The sequence below is a fragment of the Ostrinia furnacalis genome, unplaced genomic scaffold, assembly GCF_004193835.3.
Source record: "Ostrinia furnacalis isolate ACB-3 unplaced genomic scaffold, ASM419383v2 OfSCF7316, whole genome shotgun sequence".
Taxonomy (NCBI): domain Eukaryota; kingdom Metazoa; phylum Arthropoda; class Insecta; order Lepidoptera; family Crambidae; genus Ostrinia; species Ostrinia furnacalis.
This window is the reverse complement of record NW_021137555.1, coordinates 163652-188386: the sequence shown is the minus strand read 5'-3', so window position 1 is coordinate 188386 and position 24735 is coordinate 163652. Positions and strand designations below refer to the sequence as shown.

Below are 24735 nucleotides of genomic sequence, written 5' to 3'. Positions count from 1 at the left end.
TTGAGAAGTTCATCAAAAAGAAGCTATAGTTACTTTCATTTGTACTTTCGTTAATCCTCAAAGCTTCGTCTGATCCGACTGGCAGAGCTTATATCCACTTGACCTATCGCCGACCGTAAAATTATTTAACGTTAAGTCACCATAGCATCGATAAAGTTAATCCTATGAACTGTGTCCGATTTTATCACAGATCTCTCCCATACAGTAATGAACGTAGAGCCGATTTAAAGCCGATACTCAGGGCTGCCGCTTTTGGGTATTAAAATGTTCGATGCATTTAACTAAAGCTGACATTTGTTGTGGTCCCAGAACCAGAAAATAAACAGAATTAGCCTAACTTTGCTGTGATTTAGTATACAGGCTCCCCAAAGTTCAAATGCATACAAAATCAAAAAATCAAAATCAAATCAAAATCAAAAATATTTATTCAGTTTAGACCACAAGTGGCACTTATGTATACATACAGGCTCTATCTATTCCATTCCATCCCTACAACTCCTGTACAGCTAGGATACGTACAGGTTTAGCCGCTTATAAAACTCAAAGTGACGTTTGAGTAGTCCCAATGAATAGTTGAGTGCCTTGGAAACTGAATTTCAGCAGAATATGCGGAGTTTAAAGTAGTAAATCAACTTTACTCCGTTGTATACGGAAGTTCCCTATTGCATATCACTATGCCAGGTTCTCAGCTATTCTTTATCTACCGCTACCAGCTACCATTGATATGTCAGGACTCATCACTCCATCACACTGGGTTTTCTTCCATCATGACATTCAGGACACTCGCCCAGATATTCATATCATAACTGTCCCTAATCTGTCAATTGAACAATCCGCCAGTGTTGCCATTCAAGTTGTGTGTACCAATTATTGGCACACCCATCAGAGGCGCGCCGTGGGAAGGGATCTCCATACGAGCGCTGACAATGGCAGCCTTGATTACAATAATATCGAAAAAAGAGACGATGCCCGATGCTGCGGTAAAAATGATAATAAGATTACAAAATAAGATTACAATGACGATTGTAGTGAATAGCCTTGGTGTAGGTATACTTAACGCTGGCAAAAAGTTGTTATGATGTTATATTTCTTGTTCTGTTTGTTTGATTCGCACATATCATTAAGTCTGTTACAATACAAAGTTTTGATCTTGAAACTGATAGACCGATTTTAATGCATTTGGGAATATTTGCCGTAATTATTCTTACTAATTGAAATTGTCTGAACACATTGCCTAACTTCTTATTAATTAAAATCAACTTCGAGATAGCAAACCCTACCAATGCAAGGACCACCAAAGCAGCTTCAAAATAAGTCTATAATGTAAATACTTATTAAATAACTAAGAGTCATATTACTCCCCTTTGAACTACATAATAAAGTGGAACGACATAGTTCACGTGCCTTTATTAAATTACTTGTAAACAACAACACAACCTTTGGACTGTGATGGATAAGCAGTTTTTTGACACGATAAGTGCATATTAAGCAGTAAAGTAATTAAGTACCTACCTATGTACGTATACCTAGGTTTAACGTCAAGTACTGAAAGTGGAAATCATCAATAATAATGAAACACTGATTTACAAAATAATGACCTAGCTGACCACAGTTTTTCTAACGTCATTTTGTCATTTAATGACGATTTTAGCTATAGAAATTCCGTAACTTTGGTTTTATTTTAAAAAAAGTTTTGTATTTCTCAATGAAAAAAAAAATGATAAGTCTGGGGCAGAATGTTTTTTTTTTAAATATCTTAGGCTGGGTTGCACCATCTTACTTTAATTACAAAATCGTCAAAATCTGTCAAGCTCCTTGCAAAAAAACACTGGCTATCGTTAGGTATAGTTATGGTTAAAGTTAGATAGTGCAACTCAGCTTTAGTGTTTATTTAGTCATTTTACTAATGACTAAATAACTCCCCACTACTTATCATGTGTAAAAATTAAACAATCAATTGGAATGTTATGCCTACTCGTATATTACCGTGCTATTACTACCATGTCATACAATTGTTTTATGAGCTACCTCTTATGTTTTGAAATACTGTTGGCATAACTTAATGATACCCAAACATTTAGACCTACTCTTTTATGTCAAGACAAACGTAACAATTAAAGAACATTGTTTACAAAAGCGTATTGAACCCGAACGGCGTTAGTATAAATATTGTGGCACGTAACGGTTATAATGTTTTGTTTATCAATTGAATAAAATACAATGGCCACTAAAATGTAAGCGAAATAAACTGAAGCAAGTGTGGGAACGGCGGCGATTTGTTACGAACATTACACAAACATCAAACTTACAATATCTCCAATTATACGCCGATTACATTTTATTTACGTTTCGCGTAAACAATGATGGCGCTATCGCCTATCACTGCAGATTGGAAAACATGAAGATAGAAAGTATTATTTTATTTTATACTTTAACCATTAACCCACCAAACCCCAAGAGGTCGCTTAAGACCGCGTAACAATAAAATTGATTTGAGATTTCTATTGAAAGGGTATAGAACTGTCTATGGTTAGAATCTACGTCTCTAAAAATTCAGGAATATGTGAAAAAAATTGTGGATATATGAAATATTGATTAATATATCACATACCTATTTCATCAGAGACGACTGTAATGTGGCGGAAAATTTTCATTTGTAATTAAATTAGATGTACAATAAATATTCAACCTCATAAGTTCGTCTTGCTCCATTATCAGCCAAAATACGTATTAATTCCCAAGCGCCGCCATACTTGTCCTCCCAGCTGTAATAAATCACTCAGATCATCAGAGCTCCCAACAAAATTAGACGGAAACTAATTAGAGAAACGTCTGCCAAAGCATAGTTTGTGAAAGCACTTGTAACACCACAGATGTGCGCTGCACATCACCCGGTGAATGTTTGCTGAATTAATTCGACCACTTTCTAACGTCTACATTGGCTCAAACTCGGTCTTACACATTCGCTATTGTTTCGAAACCCACCCGACTTGAATTTTAAGACGCAAGAAATCTTATATCACGCATAAGAATGCACATTTCGGTAAAACACCTTCTATTTCTAACTATCGCGAAACGAATGTGATCGTGCGTTCAAAAACCACGTTCCAATCTAAATTTTAAATTCTGGCTGTTTATAATGCCTTGGACAATTTGTTTAAAAACAAAACGTAGTCATCATCACTAGAAGGTAAACACAGTGGCATCTTATGTAATTGGAATAGGTGCTATTTTACATCTAAGTCTGATGGGTGTGGCTGTTGGCTGTACAATCGTGGACGTGATAGGTTCAAANAGACGTCAGGTCAACAGCCATTCAGAGTGCAGCTATTGTTGTCCGTGTAAAATAAATACGGAATTGTTCAGAAACCATGGGAAAGTAGAAATAAATCGTAACTAAAGAGTAAATAACGAAATAGTAAATGAGAGCGACTCATTTTGTTTTTTTGCTTTAAATTGCCAATTCATTATGACACCCCATTGAAATTCAATTTGATACAGAAACTGCGATTACTGTAGAACGATAATACAAAGAAATTTACAATAATTTAGTTACGTATCGCATTTTATGAAACAAAAACACATGAAAAAGCTAGGGTGGCAAACAGATTTTTGTATGAAAGGTAAAAAAGGACTATTTTTAAAATATCTAAATATTTGGTAATAAGTAGGATTATAGCTATAATTCTTCGTTATCTTAAAGATTAATATTTATCCTTCAAAATTGTGTGTGTGTTTTTTTTGTGTGATGATTTATAAATATAAAACTTTTGAACTGTTTCAAAGCACACTTTTTTTTCTTCAAAATGTACATTTTTTTTGAGAAATACTCAGTAATGAATGAAGAGAAAGTGACCGTTTTATAAGACATTGCATAAAGCTTGAAGTTTATAGAATTTTATAGACAATAGCATCCGGTGAACTGATGACCTAGTTAAAGGTCTATGCTCAACAATGCTCTGTAGGGATATAGCTATCACCTTCAAGTAGGTATGTCTGAAGAAGTCATTTAATGTTTCTTAATCCAACATTCTAATAGAACCATAAATTATGTTAAAGTACTTATTAACATAGCGATAAAAGTGAGCTAAATTAGAAACTAATTTATGTATGTATCTGCATTTTGCAATTGGAACAATAAACTGCTTTCTATTTCTGTTACATCACTGTGTACATAGTGCTGGCTTCATTTTACATAGATCTGACTAAGAAGTCTATATTTTCATCTACAACCTTTACGCTATTATGTAATTTATTTATTTGCTTAAAATAGACTAAGCAATATTTTTCATATCAATCATGGAGGTGTTTAGTTTGTATTTTTTCTCCCAAAAACAGCCTATTCTACTGAAATATAATAGTTGCCGAAACTTGTCCTTTAAAAGATGGAGTTCAAAGATAGCCTTATGGCTTAAGTTCCCTTTTTCTATGCCTCAATCTTTTCATTACATAATTTTTGTATACGAGTATTTTGTTAATAAAAGATTTCAATACATAGTTCTTACATGCAGACAAACACATCACACAAGAAGTAAACGTGTGAAATTACCTTAATACTACCACTTATAGAGCAAAAATACCTCGTAGTTTCAACAAATTGATAAAGACAGACCTGTCAAAGTACAGTCCGTCCGGCAATTATCAATAACGACAGTGACACAGCAAACGCAGTAACGGCTTTTCTTCGTGTAAAACTGCAAATTGCTGTAACGGCCATGTAAAATCTGTAAGTGCCACGTTGAGTTATGGCGGATTCTGACAGCGGGGGTGACCATTAACGATGTTATCAGGGATAATTTGTAGTTTTGTTATAACAAATGACTATGGATAGCACTATCATTGCTTTTTAAAAAACCACAGACAGGCATTTTTTATCCCTAAGCTTTGGGGTTACTATTTTAGTTAACAAAATAATAGTGGATTTGAAAAAATCTTATGTAAGTACCTAATCCTATATTACGATTTTATTAAAACAATATAAAACTCAAAATCGATAAGAACTACATTACCGAATACCACTATACATATCTTCCAGTATATATTTATGTTTGCTAGGGATATTGGACACATGGGGTTCAAAAAATGTCTTGATTTTGCATTAACATTATTTTATGGTCACCCCAAACACATCTGCGGTCTGCAACAATGTTGCTGGCTTGCAGATCGCAGAGATGTTTTAATGTATTGCGCATTTGCATCTGTCCAAATTAATAGGATCGTTCGTTTCCAGCGTACAAATACAACATGGCGTTTAATATCATGATTTCTCGTGCATAGATTTATTCAAGGGTTTAATAAATATGAAAGACCATTGTTGCGTTATTTATTTGTTTTTATCATGGTCAGCGTTAACTATATTTTGTTATAACGGCTAGAGTGCTTTTAATTACACTGATTACACTGAAAAAATCTAACGGCTGCGCAGCCTTCACACAAATCAAAACATCTGATACCGGTGCTTCTTAATTTCAATCATCCATTACAAAAATACTTTCTAAAATATTTCGTTTATAAAATTATTTCGCTTCCTAGCGGAGAATCGGACTTTTCGTAAAGTACTTTACGTTATAATTTTGATTTATATTATTTGTCAGTTAATGCAGTTTTCAAAGAAGAGTAAGATTATTATTCAGATTATAGGACTAACAACCGCTTATCGCCGTATTAATTATATTAATGAAAATATTCCTAAGCTTATTTAATTACAAAAGGCACATCAACACGGCAATTTTAAGACGCTTAAGTTTAAATAATCTATTGAGAAGGATTACTTAAGTTTTAATAATCATTACGTGCACAGAATGCACTCATAGCTAATGAGGCGCTTAAGTCAAGAACACACGAGTAAAACGACCGATAAGCCCTGTTTGCCCTGCCTATGAACGCGCCCTAATCTACCCAGAATGCTTCGAATACTTAAAGACCAAGAGCCAATGAACCCCAGACTTTCGTTATTTTATAAAAGCTGAAAGTTTGTCAGTACATGCTCACAAGTCCCAACATACGTAATAACGTTGGACCATCATGAAGTTTGGGTCATCGGCTTTGGCACCTACCCTGCCTAGCAAGGGTTTGGAGCGGTTAAAACTACCGAGCATGCGCTGACTACTTTCAGCTTTAAAATGACAAAGGTCTGGCGTTCACTGGCTCTTAGTCTATTTGTTTTTCGACAGCACATCAGACAACACATTTTTGTCGCAAAATAGCATCTATTATCACTACATAAGAAGTCACGGTTTACCTTAATGTGCTTGTCTGTACTTAAAGTTGGAACGCCTTAATTTATGGGACACGCCTTCGATGCTCTCAAGTTTTGAGTTTAAGTACTCGTAGTAATACGTTTGAAATATTTGAAATTACAGTCATGGTTACCCAGCTTTCTCTCATTTGTCTACGAAGCTATTTATTTATTGGGAAGCAAGGAGGCTATAAATAAGGAAAATAATATCGAAATCTTATTTAGAGCAAATGGAGTCTAAAAATATAGCAACAACCATTGTAAAAAAGAGTTTAGTTTCCCATTGGTTTAGATAAAACATAATTCAATAATAAAGTAACTACTCGTAATACATAGGCAAGTAGCGTGAGGAATATAGTACCTAGAAGGAATTGCACGTTTTTGTATTAAACCAGTTTTTACTATAACACGTTCTTACGTTCCACCAAATAAACAAATGTTTGTCACGTATTTTAACTATGAAATTATTTCAGCCTATTCTGATAAAGTCCAAATACATTGAATAATGTTGCAGTTACAGTATAGTATGTCTACATTGTAACAACTAGGTAGGTACATCAGGCTTTCGACATGTCTGACCAGCGCAATATCTAGCCGTTTTTATAGCCTATAGGCTAGGTAATAACAAATTGATGTTATGTGTTGAAATCGATATTAGCACACGCGGCGAATGCTCGTTGGTATTGTGGCCATTACTATAAATATTGCTAAAGTCAACCTTTTAGTACATAAATGCAGCATTTGTGGTAGGAATAAGAATACATTGAAAAGATTTGTCTAATAGGGCTCACAGAAAAACAAAAGAAAAAATGTTTCTTTCGTACCTCTGCATTAAACCTTTTCTCTATAATGAGAAAAAAAAACAAAGACCACCTAAAGAAAGAGACCGTACGTAACAATTTTAAATTTGAAGGTCCTCGGCTTCGAATTTGAATTTCATTTTGACTGTGTTTGAATTTGACCTCAAACTCAATTTAATTTCATATTGTATTCATAAGTACGCTGCAATTCGAAGTTAATTTTAATGCTCCAAGCTTACAATAAAATCAATTCATAAAAGAACAAACATCTGACTGCCAACCGAAGCATCTAAAATAAAACTAAACAAGTAAAAAAATTACTCCATCGTGGCCGGCCGTTACGTCATCCTCAAAATTGGTTGCCTGTATTTTTTACTGGGAATCCACACAGATTACCTTGGTATGCGGAGACCTCCTTCTTTTTTCGTTCCGTGAATGAGCCTTTGTTGATGTTTTGGGAAAGGTTTCGATTTCTGCGCCAAAAGTTTCGTGAGAACTCGACGTATTGGACAATGGTGCCATAACGTTCGTTCTTAGTACCACTTTGGTTCCTTTAAAGATTTCCTCAAACATTTATCATCGAAGACTTAACATGACTCTCAATCTTCAGTAGACCTAGATTTAGGATTGGTTTTGATTCTAGAAATCTCACCGAAATATTAAATTTAAGCAGTAAAATTCCTGGTTCAAATGGCGTTTGACTCAGTCTGCGAATGGATACAGTCTACTTCCAAACGTAAAATTAAGCTAATTGTTATTGTCCTCTGTAATTACATAATCAACAATTATCCAAGTAAGTACTGTAGACCCAGTCCTTACTTCCTAGTATAGTCGCATCTTCTTTTCAAAGGTTGTAAAGGCCAAAGTCTCATGCATTCCGCATATGAGCCCCTGATAGTTTTGTTCACTCGAATCGTTGCCTTCAGGTCATGTTAATCACTGCCTTTTACCGAATTGGACTAATGCACTGATAAATTACTACACAACATAACCCCAACATTACCACATCTTGCCTCCGCCTACGTCATTACGATTAACGTCCAAGATACTCCGGCCATACGTTAAATGTAATAGTCACGAACTTGAAAAATACCATAAATTCAACTGCATTTTTTTTTTAAATTCCACACCTCTCGAACGCTGTCGTGAGCCACGGAGAAAGCTTAGAGAATTTATTTTACGATTGTTAACTTTTATCTTTTTATATTAGAAAATGCGGTTCGTGGAAACAGAAATATTCGCTAGTCTTCGGATTGTTTGACATTTTTATTTGAATTTATTTAGAAGTCATGCCGACTATGACGTCTTTATACAAAATTTCCTTTGGTTCTTTTGCCTAAGCATGAAAATGAAAACGTAACAAACAAAAATACACAGTAAATGCATTTATAGGATAACAAAAAAAAGTAGCAACATAACTTTTAACGTAGCCATAAAACTTTTAAAAGTTATGTTGCTACATTTTGTTATTTTCTGCTATACCTACCAGAAAAATATTAGGCTAGGTTGCACCATCTTACTTTAACTTTGACAAACGTCAAAAATCTGTCAAACTCCATACAAAAAACACCAGTTATCGTTAAAGTTACGATCAAAGTTAGGTGGTGCAACTCAGCCTTAACATTTTAGTAACTAGGTGAATTAATTACCAAATAAACACGTCAATTCCGCAATACTTATTTGCTAACGATATTAGTGTCGATACAAACAAATGTTTAATACAGTTTATTAATTAAATCGTCCCAACAACGGACATTTGCGTTTATTTCGTTCATTAACAAAGCGATTTCAGTTAAATTAATTTTTATTAAGCTTCTGAAATCGTGTATGTTATAGTAATATTACGCTAGAACGAATTCTGTTTCATAGTTTGAAATCAATTAAGGATTGCAAATAAGATATTGTAATTAAACAGTTAAATAATAAAGGTTAATAGTTAAAGAACTAGAGTGGTATTAAAAAAGTAGAAGAAAAATAATGATATGGATAGAAACAAAATTAAACCAGAAGTAAGTAGTAATTGCTTATTTATAATAACTCTTTGGGACCAATGACTTTGAAAATGATGTAAAAGTAATTAATTTTCTATAAAACACGGGATTAATCGCTTCTTTCATAATAAAAGTGAACCTATTAGCGGATTTTCCTACCAATTAAGAGAGTCATTGTGTATCAGTGCTGGTTTATTATAAGATCCACGTTTTTGTATTTACTGTAAATATTCAAGGTTTTACCGTCTATAAAAATGGAGAGGTAGTTGAACGACTGACTGAATCATCAGCAGGTCATCTAATCCCTACTGCAGGAGAACGACACTCTAATTTACTAGAAGCAAATACATTTTTTTCTCGTTAGGAAAATACATGAGTTTGTATTAGACTAGGCGCAGACCACCGATTTTTAGTTGACCGATAGTTGGGCCCGATTTTAATTTGTATGAAGAATCGGCCAAATCAAATCGGTGTAATGTGCGCACTTCCATACATGCTCATTATTGCCCATCCCATACTGATCAACTCCCCGACTAAACTATCGGCCGACGAAAAATCCATGGTCTGCGTCTAGGTTTAACCACTAGCCGCGGGTTATATGGGATTCTCTCTGCCAGAAGGGCAGGATTACCCACTAAAAACCTGAGACGTTGCCCTCGGTAAGCCATATTATGAGTCGGAAACGCGTGACCTATAGGCGTTTTGCCTTTGGCCTACGCTCCCCATACGACCAGACGAGTTGGGGAGTTGAAATCCTTCCCAGACTGAATATTAAAAGAACTACTTTTAACAAGGAGGATTATTCCAGTGGTATAATATAGTGCCAATTAGGTACAATAAATTATACTTATTCTACACAAGATACCTAATCATAGTAAACCAAGCAGTCTCGATGAGTCATGCGACCGTTACCTGCGGAATATTATGTAACCCGAGGAATATGTCAGTAATCTTGTTATTATCATTCCATATTAAACCATAATTATTGTAACAAGATACTTGTAAACTTAAACGGCTATTCATACTCGGTTTTCAGAATAACAGTTGAATATCAAGAACTTGAATAAGTAGTCTCATTAATAATCTTTGCATTAAAACTGTTTCAAGCTGTCATGGTCACTACTAATATTGGAAATTCAATAATAAACTGCTATAAATACCGATATTACCGATTGATTAAGCATAAACAGAAATACTTTAACATAATTCAAAATGTTTTTGATCTAATTGATAGTCTTATACCTACGACTTTGTAGCTAAAAATAAACTAACACTCGGCTATTAAGAAAATCAATATCTAAACAGTGTCTAATAATAACCTGTGCTGTTCATAACAAATCAATAACTCGAGTAAATTTACCTTCAATAACTAATTAATGCATTATTGCTTGAACCAGATACAAAATACAAGTAATTTTAAAATAATTTCTCGGAAGTCTTACGCATCAAAGAGTTACGCTTGTCAAAACTTATAAATTCCTCTTTAAAGATGAAAGTATTAAAGACCTGTGTGAAATGCCGCTAATCTTCAAGGAGGATGATAAGGACCTCCTCACGGTTCGTTTACTCCCAAAGGTATTCGAAGTAAAAAATAGGTCATCTTTTAAGTACCTACGTATTAAGATGCTGAAAGCACATGTTTTCGAAGTCGAAGATAAGGTTCGATCTGAAAAAACAGTTCGCTAAGCAGATGAAACGATCAAAATTTTTGTGTTCCTATTTCGTTGCAAAAAAAGAACAGAGAGGAAAGAACGAAATACCTGTAATGAACATAGAATAGCTCAATATATTATGTAGTTACTTAGGAATTTGCAATTTGTTTTATTGGTATTAAAATTCAAGCTAAATAAATTATGTAGGGTAAGTAAGTATAGGGTTGTGATAACTGATAAATCTATGAAAACTTCAAATCTATTAACTAATACAAATCCGTATAATCCTACACCGAAATCGAATATTAACACTATACATCGCGGGAAACCGCTACGTCCCAGGAATACTGAATAAGTCCATTGTCTCAGAATTCCCCGGACCGAAACCACCGAACAGTCATTCAGCACCATTAGAAAATAGACCTTACATCTCTTATAATAAATTAGATTTTCGTTCAGCAGACAAAGGACGCGTAGACGTGTAGTTATGAGAAATGGGTGATTCTCCAAGAAACTGTCGTCAGTTGAAAGGCCTAAGACAATACCAGTTTTGATACAAATTTCCTTTGTGGAAACGGTTGTTATGGAATATGGATGCTTTTTAAGTGGATACAGCTCGGCGGAAATTATTGTCGCTCGTAAGCGTGTCAATATCTCTCGCAATTTTGCGTGGGCTTTGAATATTTTAGAAATTCGTCATCTTCTACGGTTGAAAATTGTTATGTACTTTAATTACTATCAAAATAGTAAAGAGCTGTACACGCCTTCTAAAATAAACTTATAGTATTTCGATCTAAAAAAAAAGCTGTAAATGATCACTAATCAATTATACTAATATTATAAATGTAAAAGTTTGGATGTCTGGATGTTTGTTACTCTTTCACGCAAAAACTACAGAACGGATTTTGTTGAAACTTTACAGTATTATTGTTTGTAACCCAGATTAACATATAGGCTATAATTTTTGCCGATCTGTGATACTAAATTTCAGGCGGGTGAAGCCGCGGGCAAAAGCTAGTTATGAATAAAATATTAACTTGTCCAGACGTTTTTGGTATTTTGATAGAAACTGAAATAGAATTTCTTATTACCAACAATAACCTATCTATCTACCTAGACACTCACGATAAAAAGCTATCAGGCTTTTTTCGCTATGTCGGATTGAGATTATCATCTATAAAATTGCAATTATCAAATCTCTTATGTAATCATTACGTAGAAATTTAATTAACGTGGTTACGACGCGTGTAATTCATCTTTTTTTCCGGTTAAATGGTGTAGAAAGTAAAGTTTTATTCATTTCATTTTATTTGTATTTTATGTGTAAAATCTTTCACACATTTGTTGCTTGCTTCATTGTTATTATTGGTAATTATTTAGGTTCTTACTAAGCGTAGAAAAGAGAAACCATTTTCATTGATCTATTGTAATTTATAAAGATTATCACAGTATTATTATTTATAACTGAATGCTGGTACAGGTACATAATTTTCTTGAGAATAGTAAAGAAACTATAATGTTATTAATAGTATGCATCCTCTCATTGCAAGTCTCTCAAGCATACCTACAGTTAGGTGCATATGGATATACACATGTGGACCTTATGCCATTGTGTTAAGATCAAGAATGCACATATCTGCACTGTGTCTGTACCATGCAGCTCTGATTACCTACGAGATATTACCGGTTGTACCGCTCCCGGGCATCGTGTGTACCCATCCTTATCATATACCGGAGCCTTCTTTCTTGGGAAACTTTGAAAAATGCGTTTTGAGCCAGTCGTAGACGCAGCACAAAAACTACACGATGAGAGAACGCCTCGAGGCTTTTAAAGTAATTTTAACGTTTTCTAATGATGTTGTTATTAACTTTTGTAATAACAATAACTAGACGGTCGGAAATGGACGTGACTTTGCTATAAAATAGTAGCAATCAACACAGCGCCTTCAGCATACACGTCTTTTCTCAAAATCCAAGCATTGCGATCATTATACTTATTACGATTTTACTGGTTGGTGTTTTACGATACAAGTGTAGTGCAACGTCACTGAATTAGGTACTAAAACAATGGGATCGCACACGACAGTTAGCTGATAACCACGCAATAAAAACAAAATTACATATGTGATACTCACACCTGAACAAACCGAGCCTAGGCATAGCACACTTTACGTGTTACGCCACTTGATAACGAGAATCAATTACTTACTGAAATAATATAAAAACTATAAATTTCCACTCGATAAAACCGAATTACCTTTTGAACAACTGCTTGTAATGCATCCTGAGTGGATCACGATCAACAACTTCAGTAAAACTCACATTTCACTAAATAACAACACACGCGTAACACACAAAACTAACGTTCGTAATTACACCACAAGAATTCCAAACATTCACTTAAAACCGTCAAAAAGAAACATGAACAGCACGTCCGGCGGGCAGGTAAGTTTAAAAAATTCTAAATTCAAATAATGGGATGCTCAAGCGCAAGGTTGCTGTTGCGTGGGAAAGAGATGGGAAAAAACGGGTCTCACGAGCGCGTGAGGGGGAGGAGGGAAGCCACAGGTAATACTACCCTATGTTCTCGAATAGACAGACTACAAAAGGGTCAACTGTCGAGTGTCGACTTTTAACGGCAACAGCAAGTGTCGTTCAGACAAGTGCCGGCGGCAGACTGATCTACCTGCCGATACAGCAATATTATCACGTACTGCTGCCGCCTGTGCCGAGATTCACAACGACTCAGTCGTGGAAAGAAAAGATGCCGTTAAAGACATCGGCGACGGTTCAGTAGCGATCGGTTGTAACACATCGGAACACATAAAAAGTACGAGTACTTACTACAAACGATTAGTGGAATCGATTCGAGACGGACAATTCCGAAAGTAATTTTAAATTTTTTGTATAGTCATGTAATTGCTTTTGAAAACAAAGGTCATCCTGTTATGTGACTAATCCTAATTATAGGTAGACAACGTTATGTTTGTTCAGTACATTCAGATTTTGAAGGTATCATTTACAATTTGGTAAATACTGAAACTTTATCTTATCAAAATACTTTGCAGACCTAAAATCCATAAATTGCCCTTTTACAAGTATGCTCCACATTCTAATTCCGATTTATTATAACCATCAATAAACTAGCGAGATTGACTATTGTTCTACTTTATTGTCTTGACTTGCCCCAATCATACGGATAGCACGTCCAGCTAAACTGTGGTATCTTACGTGGTTCTAATAAGTTCGATTTTGCAACAAAAGTGTACATGATTGTTTATTTACAGATTCTTGATGAAGATGTGCCTCGGATGTCAGAGCAAACTTCGTCTGAGGTGTAATTGCTAGCTGACGTGACTGAGAGATAATTGACACTATCCGTTGTTCTTGGCTCCATTCATCGAACAGGAAAATTAACTGGTTTTTAGATTGTTCAGTTATCTATACGGGTAATTGGCACTGTGGTCGCAAGTCCTGCATCTGGTCAAGCTAGGACATCCGTTTATGCACTTTTAATACTTTCCGGTGGTGGACCATGTATTAAATTGACAACTAAATGGGCATCTAAATTAAATCTAGAAACGTTGCGAATTGGTAATTACTGTAAGGATACAGTACGAGTAGTAAACTTGGGAAATTGAACATTAATTGCTATTTTAAATCCTATTTCTCTAACTCGATAGGAAACTCTATTCTTAATAAATAAGGTAAGTAGTTAAATAATACTTCCAATAGTATGAAAATGTTTATAGATTTTGGAATCTCGTAATCTTCTTGTCGTAATTTTGAATTAAAATAAATTGCAGGAGGTAATCATACATGCAGCTTTTTAGATTGTCTTCCAATATCTAAGAAAAAGATCCAAGGTTAATAAGTGATTACAGACACTGATTAGCGAACGGTAAACCCTGAGATGACTGAAAATTACGTCATCGATTTAAGAGGAAAAAATAAAATGTATGACATACTGTGTCTAATGTAGGTACGTGTAATAAACAAACATAGAACGACAAACAATTTACAGTCATGAATTCAAAGATATACAGTGTATATTGTGTTAAGAATAAAATGTTATGAATGGGCAGTTAAATAAATCACATACGTACTGCGTTTACGTCAATGAGTATATTTACGAGTACACTTTGTGAGTAAGTTATAACTTTGTCGTATGATGGATTTGGCATTAGTAGGATTTAAAGCCTACCAAATACCAAATGAGATGCGTTTAAAATTCTTTAATCATTGGCAGTTAACCACTCTTTTTCCGGTAACTTGGTAACTAACCTTGTAAGTTACATAAACATTAGAAAACCTTGAAAGTGAGAGTTCCAAGATACTTCTTGTAAAGCATATCACTCGGGTTACGACAACCACCAACCTTGGGCGGTTGTGACAACGTTGAGCTTCCTAGTTCATTCACTTGTAAGGCCGTAACTGTAATTGATCTATTTCTGATCGGGTCCGATTTAACCTCGATATCGAAGTAAAGACAAGGTAAAGTCGACCTAGTCAAAAATAACTAACAATCGAAAGCTGTTTTTTATAAAAGGTCTAGAATACTGGAGTCAAGTTCATCTTCTCCTCCTATTTATCATCGGTTTGGCACTTGATTACGATCGCTTAATGTTATAATGGACTTACCCCTTTTCTCCTGGTCCTAGTTTGTTGCTTTCCACAATAGCCGTCGCCCTGATCCGGTGATCAGGCTGTTCTCCCAATAGTTTTTCACTTCTACCGTTGCTTAAGTGCTCCCTCGCTACACTGTACGCGTCACTTTTGCTAATATCTTTATTATCACTAGTCACTTCACTTTCGATTTTCACTTCACACTCAACTTTTACTTTGAGGCTCTTTTCACTTGAATCCTTTTCGTGCTTCTCCGGTTCCACTTTATCTTCTTTCACTTCCAACGCTTCTTTCTTCTTCTCCTTATCTGGTTGGATGCCGTTTGCAATGACAGGGGCCGGTTTTGCTTGCAATGATTTTGGCTGGGATTTGGGTGAAGATATCGTAGGTTTGCTCTCTATAGCTCCATTTTCGTTTATGGATGTGACATATACGGTGGAGTTTGCTATGTACCCATTCAATTCCTGTCTGTTCTCTGGCTGCGTCCTTTTCCTTTTGTTAAGCTGGAAGAGAAAACCCAAACGTTAATAATTGTAAACACAAATAAATTACAAGTATAAGGGCAAGATTTTAGATTTATGTGAGGAAGGAAACTAACGCGGAAATAAATTAATAACACATTAAATTACATAATGTTTTCGTTATAGTTACAACCGTGCAACACGACGTCACATAAAACACTGAGTTCACCGTGCTCGTAATTGAAGCAGTAAATACAATTTAAATGGTAAGAGCGTTATCTGACGCATTCGTTCTAGTGTTGCCAGGTATTCTGGCCGAAACTAACCGAATTATGAGTAACAAACAGGGACAGACAATTGTGAAAGTGCCACGAATGTCATTGTGTAATTAAAAACACATGCTGATTGGTAACAAAGGAACATCCGACAACTGACACAGATAATTTTCCTTTGACCAAGATAAATTTACACGAATTCGGAGAAAATGTGTCCATGAAAGCGAATAGTACCTATGTATAATTATGTACATAGGTAAGTACTCGTATCAATTAGAGAAACATAAGCTTGTGCTAGGGGCTAACAATAATACAATAATATTTTGATGAAAAAAAAAAACAGTAATGGCAGTGCAATAATTACCGAATCCGATACCTTCATTTTCCCTAATTTTTACGCAGATCCCGAGGCAAGCGTAACGTAATTTTGGGTAAAATACGACGAAGACGATGCCTATCATATTTTTAGTCTTAAGTTTATTAAAACTATTCACATCAAGTTGATGAATAAACTCACGAATTCACTGCCGATCCCCAACCCTGGAAAATTTACCATCTACATTTGGAACAGTCAGCAACACCAGCTCAGACGGAGCCATCGCATAAATATGCGAAGCTAATGCGGTCACGATTTTTATTAAAATTCAAATGGATTGCCACAATACATCACCTCGGGTGCGAGTCTCAATTAACTCACAAAAAAGCACTCGAAAAACGTGAATGCGAAAGTTTAAATGGCAACAAGTGGGCTGTAAACCCTTGAGAAGATTAAAGTTGTTGCAAGTTGTAGATTTTTCAAAGCCATTTTGAAATACAATAAATCAAACGGTTTGTATTTTTTCAGATCTCTTCAAATCATTAGTTGGTAGTTAACTAACCATAATTTAAATCGATTTAGCTATGTAAAATATGATGAGACGGTAATTATATTATTAATGTAAGTACCAATAACAAGAACTCTATCTTCAGTTTATTACTCTGTGACAACAAGTACGGGACATTAAAAAATGCTTTAATTGATTCTAATTTTAATTGATCCACTAGCCCTAACTTAGTCTCTAAAGCTTTGTTGTGTAAAAGGTGTACCAAGTCCCATAAACTTTTAAACCCTGAAAAAAATGAGTTACCTAAACATGAATTGAAAAGCAGTTTCTACTCACAATAAGATTTATTAGGTATGATAAGTATAGTTGCATTTTGATAATTGAATGCCAATTTACATTTTGGGTACCTACATTAATTTATTAGTGGTACCTATTACAACTTGAGATCAAATTAGATTAAGAATTCCAGAAGCGAAATACCTATCGGAAAACTTCAAAAGCTTTTAGTTCGTTTCCTGCAGAATAATTCTTGTCGTCCCTTGAAAACAAAAGAAAACAAAATGCAAAAAACTTTGCTTATTGCTAATTACTTTCCATAATAATCCTAGCGAACTCAGAATACAATGACAAAGTTCCAGTTAATATAAAAGTGGAGTAGTGCTAGAACCATTTCAAAGAATCGGCTGCTGAGTGCGAACTGAATCAAGACCGTCGAGAGCAGAATGAAAGTAGCGAATCGCCGGCTGAGGCTACAAACAATTACTAGGGTGGTGGGAATCATAGGCGATTTTATTATTTACATTAATAGCAATAAGGAAACATATACTGTATCGTGACGTGCACACAAATGAACGTAGGTACACAGTGAAGGTTAATTCTTCTTAGCCTAATTAACTACATCGTATGTGGCTGTACCGTAATGCATATCTCTACAAGATCTTGCGCAATAAATTATATCTATTTATTTTCTTAACAATGGGACAAGATAAATGGTCAAAGAGGTAGTTTGTAAATAAGATTGGATACATGTATGTGTGTGTACTTAGTATATTTATAGGCTGCAGCAACTACAGTGGAGTTGCAAAGTTACGAAAATTAGATAGGTAAAGACTTTTAAAAAATACTACGATTCAGGGTGTTTTCCTCCATCATTCAAGCAAGTTCTTTAGATACTGGTGTTGTGTCTAGTGTCAGCTGTATGTACTTCATTGGTATATTATTTTCTTTTATGGTTTGTCTGTGCACTTCCAATGAGTTAAAGCCAAGCACGTTAAATAATAACATATTAATATTTATTTCTGCGCTTATGACTTGGACCACGCCCTCAGCCGGAGGCTCTTGACACGCCGCGGTCCGGGGCGTTCTGAATGCACCAAGTATTGCAGCGTTACAGCCTTACTGCGGACTTGGCCGCCACTTAACGTATGCCGAATACCTTACAAACCACATGATCCCTACTTTAGAATGGCAGAAAATGAAGGTAGAGTTATGTTATCTGCATAAGTAATTCAATAAAAAACAGTTAGTATAGAATAACTGTTTTAACGTTGACATGCACTTCGGAATTGTTGGAATGCACCAAGTATTGCAGCGTTACATCAGCCTTACTGCGGACTTGGCCGTCACTTAACTTACGCCGAATACCTTACAAACCACATGATCCCTACTTTAGAATGGCAGAAAATGAAGGTAGAGTTATGTTATCTGCATAAGTAATTCAATAAAAAACAGTTAGTATAGAATAACTGTTTTAACGTTGACATGCACTTCGGAATTGTTGGAATGCACCAAGTATTGCAGCGTTACATCAGCCTTACTGCGGACTTGGCCGCCACTTAACGTACGCCGAATACCATACAAACCACATGATCTTTACGTAGGAATAGCAGAAATTGAAGGTAGAGTTATGTGATCTGCATGAGTAATTCAATAAGAAACAGTATAGAATAACTGTTTTAACGTTGACACGCCGCGGTCCAGGCAGGACGATCTGAATGCACCAAGTAGTACATATTGCAGCGTTACTTACAGCCTTACTGCGGACTTGGCCGCCACTTAACGTACGCCGAATACCTTCGTTCAAACCACCATGATCTACAGGTTACAGCACGTCTATATGTTACACAGAGTGTTACATTACCTCTACAGATAGTTTGGACATGTCGACGGGCGTGATGCGCTTGAGCGCCGACAGCCGCTGCAGCCGCTGCCGAGCCTGCTCCTCGACCGCGATGAGGAACGCATCTTGGATGATGTTGTGCCCGATGTCCGATACTGTGGAACAAAAATCATCATTATCATCAGGTAATTTAGCTACAGGCGGATGACCCTCTCTAATGTAAAATTTGGATCTGCAATTACATCTCCAATAAAACCCTCCCAGTAAAAGCACAGTTATTCTTAGAGTGATCCTGTAAAAGTCGCCTTAGAAAGGTACCTGACGAAATCTGGCTCAGTGACCCCTCTTGATCAACAAAATCATTAATTCTGGCGCTGTCCGCAGGCCCCTCTTTCCCACTGGGTACTTTAGGCACGTGCCCTTTTTCCAGGTGATAAGGGCCCCCCTTGATCCTTAAGTGCCCAGGGTTAGTAGGTTAAAGACAGGCCTGAATGTCCGCCAAAGATTAGAAAATAGTAATGAAATCAATCTAAAAGTACAATAACAGTTTTTATAACCTAGTCTGGTTTTGAAAATTAATCATCAATAGAAAGCTAATGCTAAAGCTAAACCACACACTGTAGGTAGATAAGTTTTCTCTTCAACTTTACAGAACCAAAACCTGGAACAATTAAATTCCAAAAAGCATCGAAATGAGTAAGTAATCGATTGGACACTGTCCGTTGCCGAGCAATATTCTAATTTAATTCATTAATTGACTATTATCCAGTTACTTACATACTAATTAAGAGGTTCAATGATCTGCCAAAAATGTAATACCGATTCACTGAAATACACTCGGATGTGGCACACATCGACACTAATTAAATTAACCAATGTCCAGGCAAACCATTTATTAACCGCTAATTAAAATTGCACATTCCGAATTATGCATTTCATTACTATAAACAATAAGTAGGTAAATAGGTAGGCAGATAGGTAATGCACCATGATCAAATCATTCACAGAAATCTTGGTCAAAGTTTTTCATAGCCGCACTAGCTTGTCAAGGCCAAAAAAGTAACGATATTAGGTACTCATATTTTCAAATGTTGTTAATTTTTGAATTTTCAATTTAGAATACTTTCATGATGATAATTTTTGGCCAATTGTTTGAAAAGGGGAAGTGAACAATCAGGAAGAAAGAAATAACTAAGGGTGAGTTGCACCACCTAACTTTGACGATAACCGGTGTATGTTGTTTGGAGTTTGACAGATTTTTGACGTTTGTCAAAGTTAAAGTAAGATGGTGCAACCCAGCCTAAGTAAACACAATACATACATGAAGGTATGAATGAAGACAGAATAGTATGACAACGGGAATAAGTAGACGAATATAATAGGAATGCGTCGATTCATCTGATTCAAAGACACGTAGACAGGTTAAACAATTCGTAAATCGTAATTCTTTAATAAGGTTCAAGTTCAGCAAACGACACTTTTGATTGATTTCGTCTCTAAATCTCATCGTCCACGTGTGATTTTAGTGATCTCTTGAATAATTCATGAGCGAATTGCTAATTTTCCGCCGGTATATGATAATTCATATTCCATCGGCGCCCGCGCATTCCTGGGCCGGCGCGTGACTCAATGTGTTGCAACTCCATTGTAGCGATTCAATGAATACGCAAAGCAAAATCCTGTAGCTATAGTGGGCGCGGGCGCAGCGACTGACAGCGAAATTAGGCTCGCCTACAAAACGAACGGTTCATTGATAAGTAAATGTTGGTTTTCGTAGGGCTTACAAGCGAAAGATTACTTAAAAAATCTAACAAATCCAACTAATGTATAGTACGAAAGTAACTATGTACGTACTTACTCGTATGTACCTTCCACACTTTAACTATGTACCTATGTGTGCGACGTGAGTTCCTTTAAAGAGATAGTCTAAGACCTAGACCTAGGAAAACACATAGGATAGTTTTATCCGAGTTTTTTTAAAAGGGGCACGCGGACGTGGCTGTAGGGAAAACTGAATAAGGTAGAGATTCGGTTTCTAAATTCTGGGACTATTTCTCTCTACTTTTCACCGTTGAGGCTACCTATTTTCAACTCATTGTGTTTTTGTGTAGTGAACAAATCATAAGAAACATTCGTTCGTTCTAGTCAAATGAGGTCCGCTGCTGGGCCAAAATTTGGATTAAGTGCAGGTGTCATAAAGTCTGACAAATTGACTTCATTCAATGTATGTACTCAATTCCTACGGCTGAAATCACTTTGCTTATTTAAATAAAAGATTGTCGTCACATAACTAATTATATCGTCTCAGCCATCTGCAAACTGTTAAAGCCACACCGTCAGAATACTAATAAGAAATAAATATGTACATGAATATGTATTTATTCAATCATCAATTGCGCAGTTGTTACATACGACACAAAAAATCTTTGTGATCTAGAACAATATTTATTTTACAATAATAGCCAACAGGCGTCATAAGCTTCTTTCAACAATAATAAAAAGAAAGACGAAAATAATTATTATAATTCTAGCTTCAGACTTAATATACAATTAAACTCAATCGTTTATTGCTTTACACATTAGGTCTTACAATAATTCAGGTCCAAGTTATATGGACCTAGTTAGGCTACATTTATAAAAAAACATCATTTTTTTATGCATAACAAGGCAGGCATTTGACCACAATCGCACCTGATGTTAAGTGGATCATCCAATCTAGGATGGTACATATCTACCCTGTAAGTCCCTATTCACTCTCGCCTTGAAAAGGCCCGGGTTATAGTCTTCGGGAAAGACAGCAGCAGGCAACGAATTATGTTCCTAATTTAATCTAATTTAGTAACGTCTTCTAGTACATTTTAATCAAGATTTCGGCAACAATATTTTCCTTTCACAAAACATAGCGTGTTGCAAAGAAAATTGCATGTCCGGACTTCTTCACTTTTGCAACAAAAACGCTGCGCTTGCGTCGATCGTCGGATGCGTTACGTCAACTGCAATCCGTGAGAGTTTTTAGCCATCACGCGATTTGTCCGTGGCCTTAGATCACTTTAATTAATTTTAAATTAAATAATATTGCTAGCAGCAAATTATTTTGGCGAGTCATGCAGAGATCATTGGTTCTGGAGATATCTCTTTAAATAGGTACCTATCTATATTTGTCGAAATAAGGGGCTAGCCTTTCAACTCAAAAATTAACGTGAGACCAAGCTGTTGTAGGTACATACAGGTGTATAACTGCACAGAAAATTAGGAAAAAGAGATTCATAAGAAAAGTAAAGGACATGGACCAAAAATATGACAAATTAATTTGTATATTTTTTGGACATTGTTGTAACAGCTGTAATCAAAGTTAAGTAATTGATGAATTTAAAACCTAATTGACAAATCATATCTAGTTTGTTAGGTCGATTTCACTTAGATTTTTGGATGCATCTTAACTAACTAGCACTACTGGCGCTAGATGCAGGCCGCTACCAACCGGGTAACATGGAAAGCATTAGGGGAGGCCTATGTTCAGCAGTGAACGTCCTATGACTGGTTGAGATGATGATGATCTTGACTAAATCGCATCGGCAGCACTGTGTAGTTACAGCTCATCAGAATACTGTTCACAATAATTATCGAGGCATACTGAGATCTGCCAGTGGGTGTGCAAGAACAATAGGAGTGCGGCGCCAATGACTGGCAGATGCAGCCCTCACATTGAGGATGCATTCCGTGAGAGCAATTCGTCACTTGTTTCGAACGTGATTTTCATTGAAGGATAAAACGGTCTGTCTGTCTCACTCACGTCCAGAGAAAAGGATAGAGACGAATATATCGACATTGGGGCAAAGTTAACCATTACAGTTAAGTAGCGTACGTACCTTGACATCAATCCTCGTTGTTTTGAACTTTTTGGTGATTTATCGCAACGTAATTATGTATGTATTGCGAAATGTTCCATTCAGTTTGCTTGTGGTATTTTGTTGAGTGTAGTTTTAAAACAAACTTAAAATAGTGTGGCATACTTAGTGCCATTTTTCTTTTAAAAGACTGGAAGAGTTCATAATAAGCATCAGATTCAATTTCGTGTTCACGTAAAAAAAGTCTGTGCACTGTCGAAAGTTTTTGGACCTCTAAACATTGTAAAAATATTTGATTTTGTCACGAATGTTACTTTTTCTAGGGGAAAACCACATGTGACGTCTTTGAATCGATTTTGATGACAATTTTTGATTACAGACCTTCATATACCACAAAGACAATTATTGTAGTTCGTAATAGCAGAATAGAAACCATTTCAGCTGGTTTTCCCCGGACCTAATCCAAAATAACTTGACCAAATATGGCTGCCGCGGCCCAGTGAGCCCGCTAGAGTGCCGCTGACAGCGACACAGCTTCATAACGGACCGTTGCTGTTTAGAAAATACGAGCTTAAATCGTTTTATGCTGTGCTATTCCATTATTCTTCGTCTATTTTGTCGGTAGTAACATTTAGGTCAAACTGTCACCGCCCTAGTGTCAGACTTCATGATATGTAACAGAGTCATAGGACCAAGGGCTTAACTATTGGGCCCTACGAGGCATGGAGAAAAATCAAACATTCATAAAACATAAGTAAACATTTTCATAGTAAAGTCAAGATAGTAAAAGGTAACTCAAAGTACAATACGATCATTAGTTTAGTCACATCTTGACCGTCAGCTGTTTGGCACTCCTAGACCAGGCTAGACTTTTTCATAAAAAAGTTGGGATGAGCAGTTGCTTCAGTAGGTTTCAGTATTATAAAAAGTTTAAATTAAATATCTGAACGGTTATCGATTTACGAAAAAATACTTTAAGAGTAGGCGCACACCGTTGATTTTTTGTTGGCCGATAGTTGTGCCCGATTTTAAATTGTATGAAGAATCGGCCAAATCGAATCGGCGTAGTGTGCGGCACTCCCATACATGCCCATACTGATCAACTGCCCGACTAAACAATCGGCCGACAAAAAATCAGCGATGTGCGCCTACTCTTAACTATTAATACGTAGAATGTTGATTAGTTATTTTTATCGTGTTTGCAAATTGTAGTAGGTATTACATAAACAGGTCGACCGGCTCAGTTTATCCTTTGACTTGTCCCGATCCGCACTCGGTCGATCCCTAATGCTTTTGATGCGATCCCCTTTCAATAACCGAGCAAATTTTCCAAGGAGAATCTGGCAATATCGCGTTTTACGCCAATTCAATCGCGCCGCCTGTTTTTATTGCCCCACCCTCCCCTTAAATAGGTCGTAATGCTCGCTGCAGCGAATTCCCACATTGTCTGGGCGAAGCACCAAACGAAAGCACAGAAGGTCCGCCCGTGTAAATTGATTGTGATCACGTGCATTGTCAATAAACGACGTATTGTTTTGTGGTATGGACCATCTATCTATTCCTAGAGTTCGCAATAGGCAGCCTCAAGCGATCGTATATTATGTAGCCAGTATTGGCTTGTGGCGAATTTTATGCAATCTCCTCTCAAAATATAATAGAGTAGTAATTAGTTGACACCATGGATTAAGAATGATTTTTGAGCTACATAATCGCGATTCTGCCTTATATTCTTTTTATCGAAATACAGGACCTACTTATGTAGGAACATTGTTGTTACCTGAATTGCTGCATAGTGATTAGGGTTTACTTTTTGGTAGCTTTTTGACGAGACTAGGTAATAACTTATTATTATTCTGTGGTAATACTAGCTGACAAAATAACATCCATCCATCCAATAAATA

The 24735-nt window shown here is 36.0% G+C and overlaps 1 protein-coding gene across 4 annotated transcripts in view; it reads right to left on the bottom strand.

Annotated features, from left to right (window-relative positions):
• The window catches only part of sdt (MAGUK p55 family member stardust), a 135020-nt gene that overhangs the window by 94007 nt on the left and 16278 nt on the right, over positions 1-24735 (bottom strand). For 3 of the 4 annotated variants that reach the window (XM_028319709.1, XM_028319711.1, XM_028319710.1), the window contains 2 exons: positions 19008-19141; positions 15323-15810 (listed from right to left, as the gene is read on the bottom strand). In XM_028319709.1, the coding sequence (XP_028175510.1) occupies positions 15323-15810; positions 19008-19141 (622 nt within the window). Of the gene's footprint in view, positions 1-12938; positions 13368-15322; positions 15811-19007; positions 19142-24735 lie in introns of those variants that run through there. The other variant, XM_028319712.1, reaches the window with a different exon arrangement.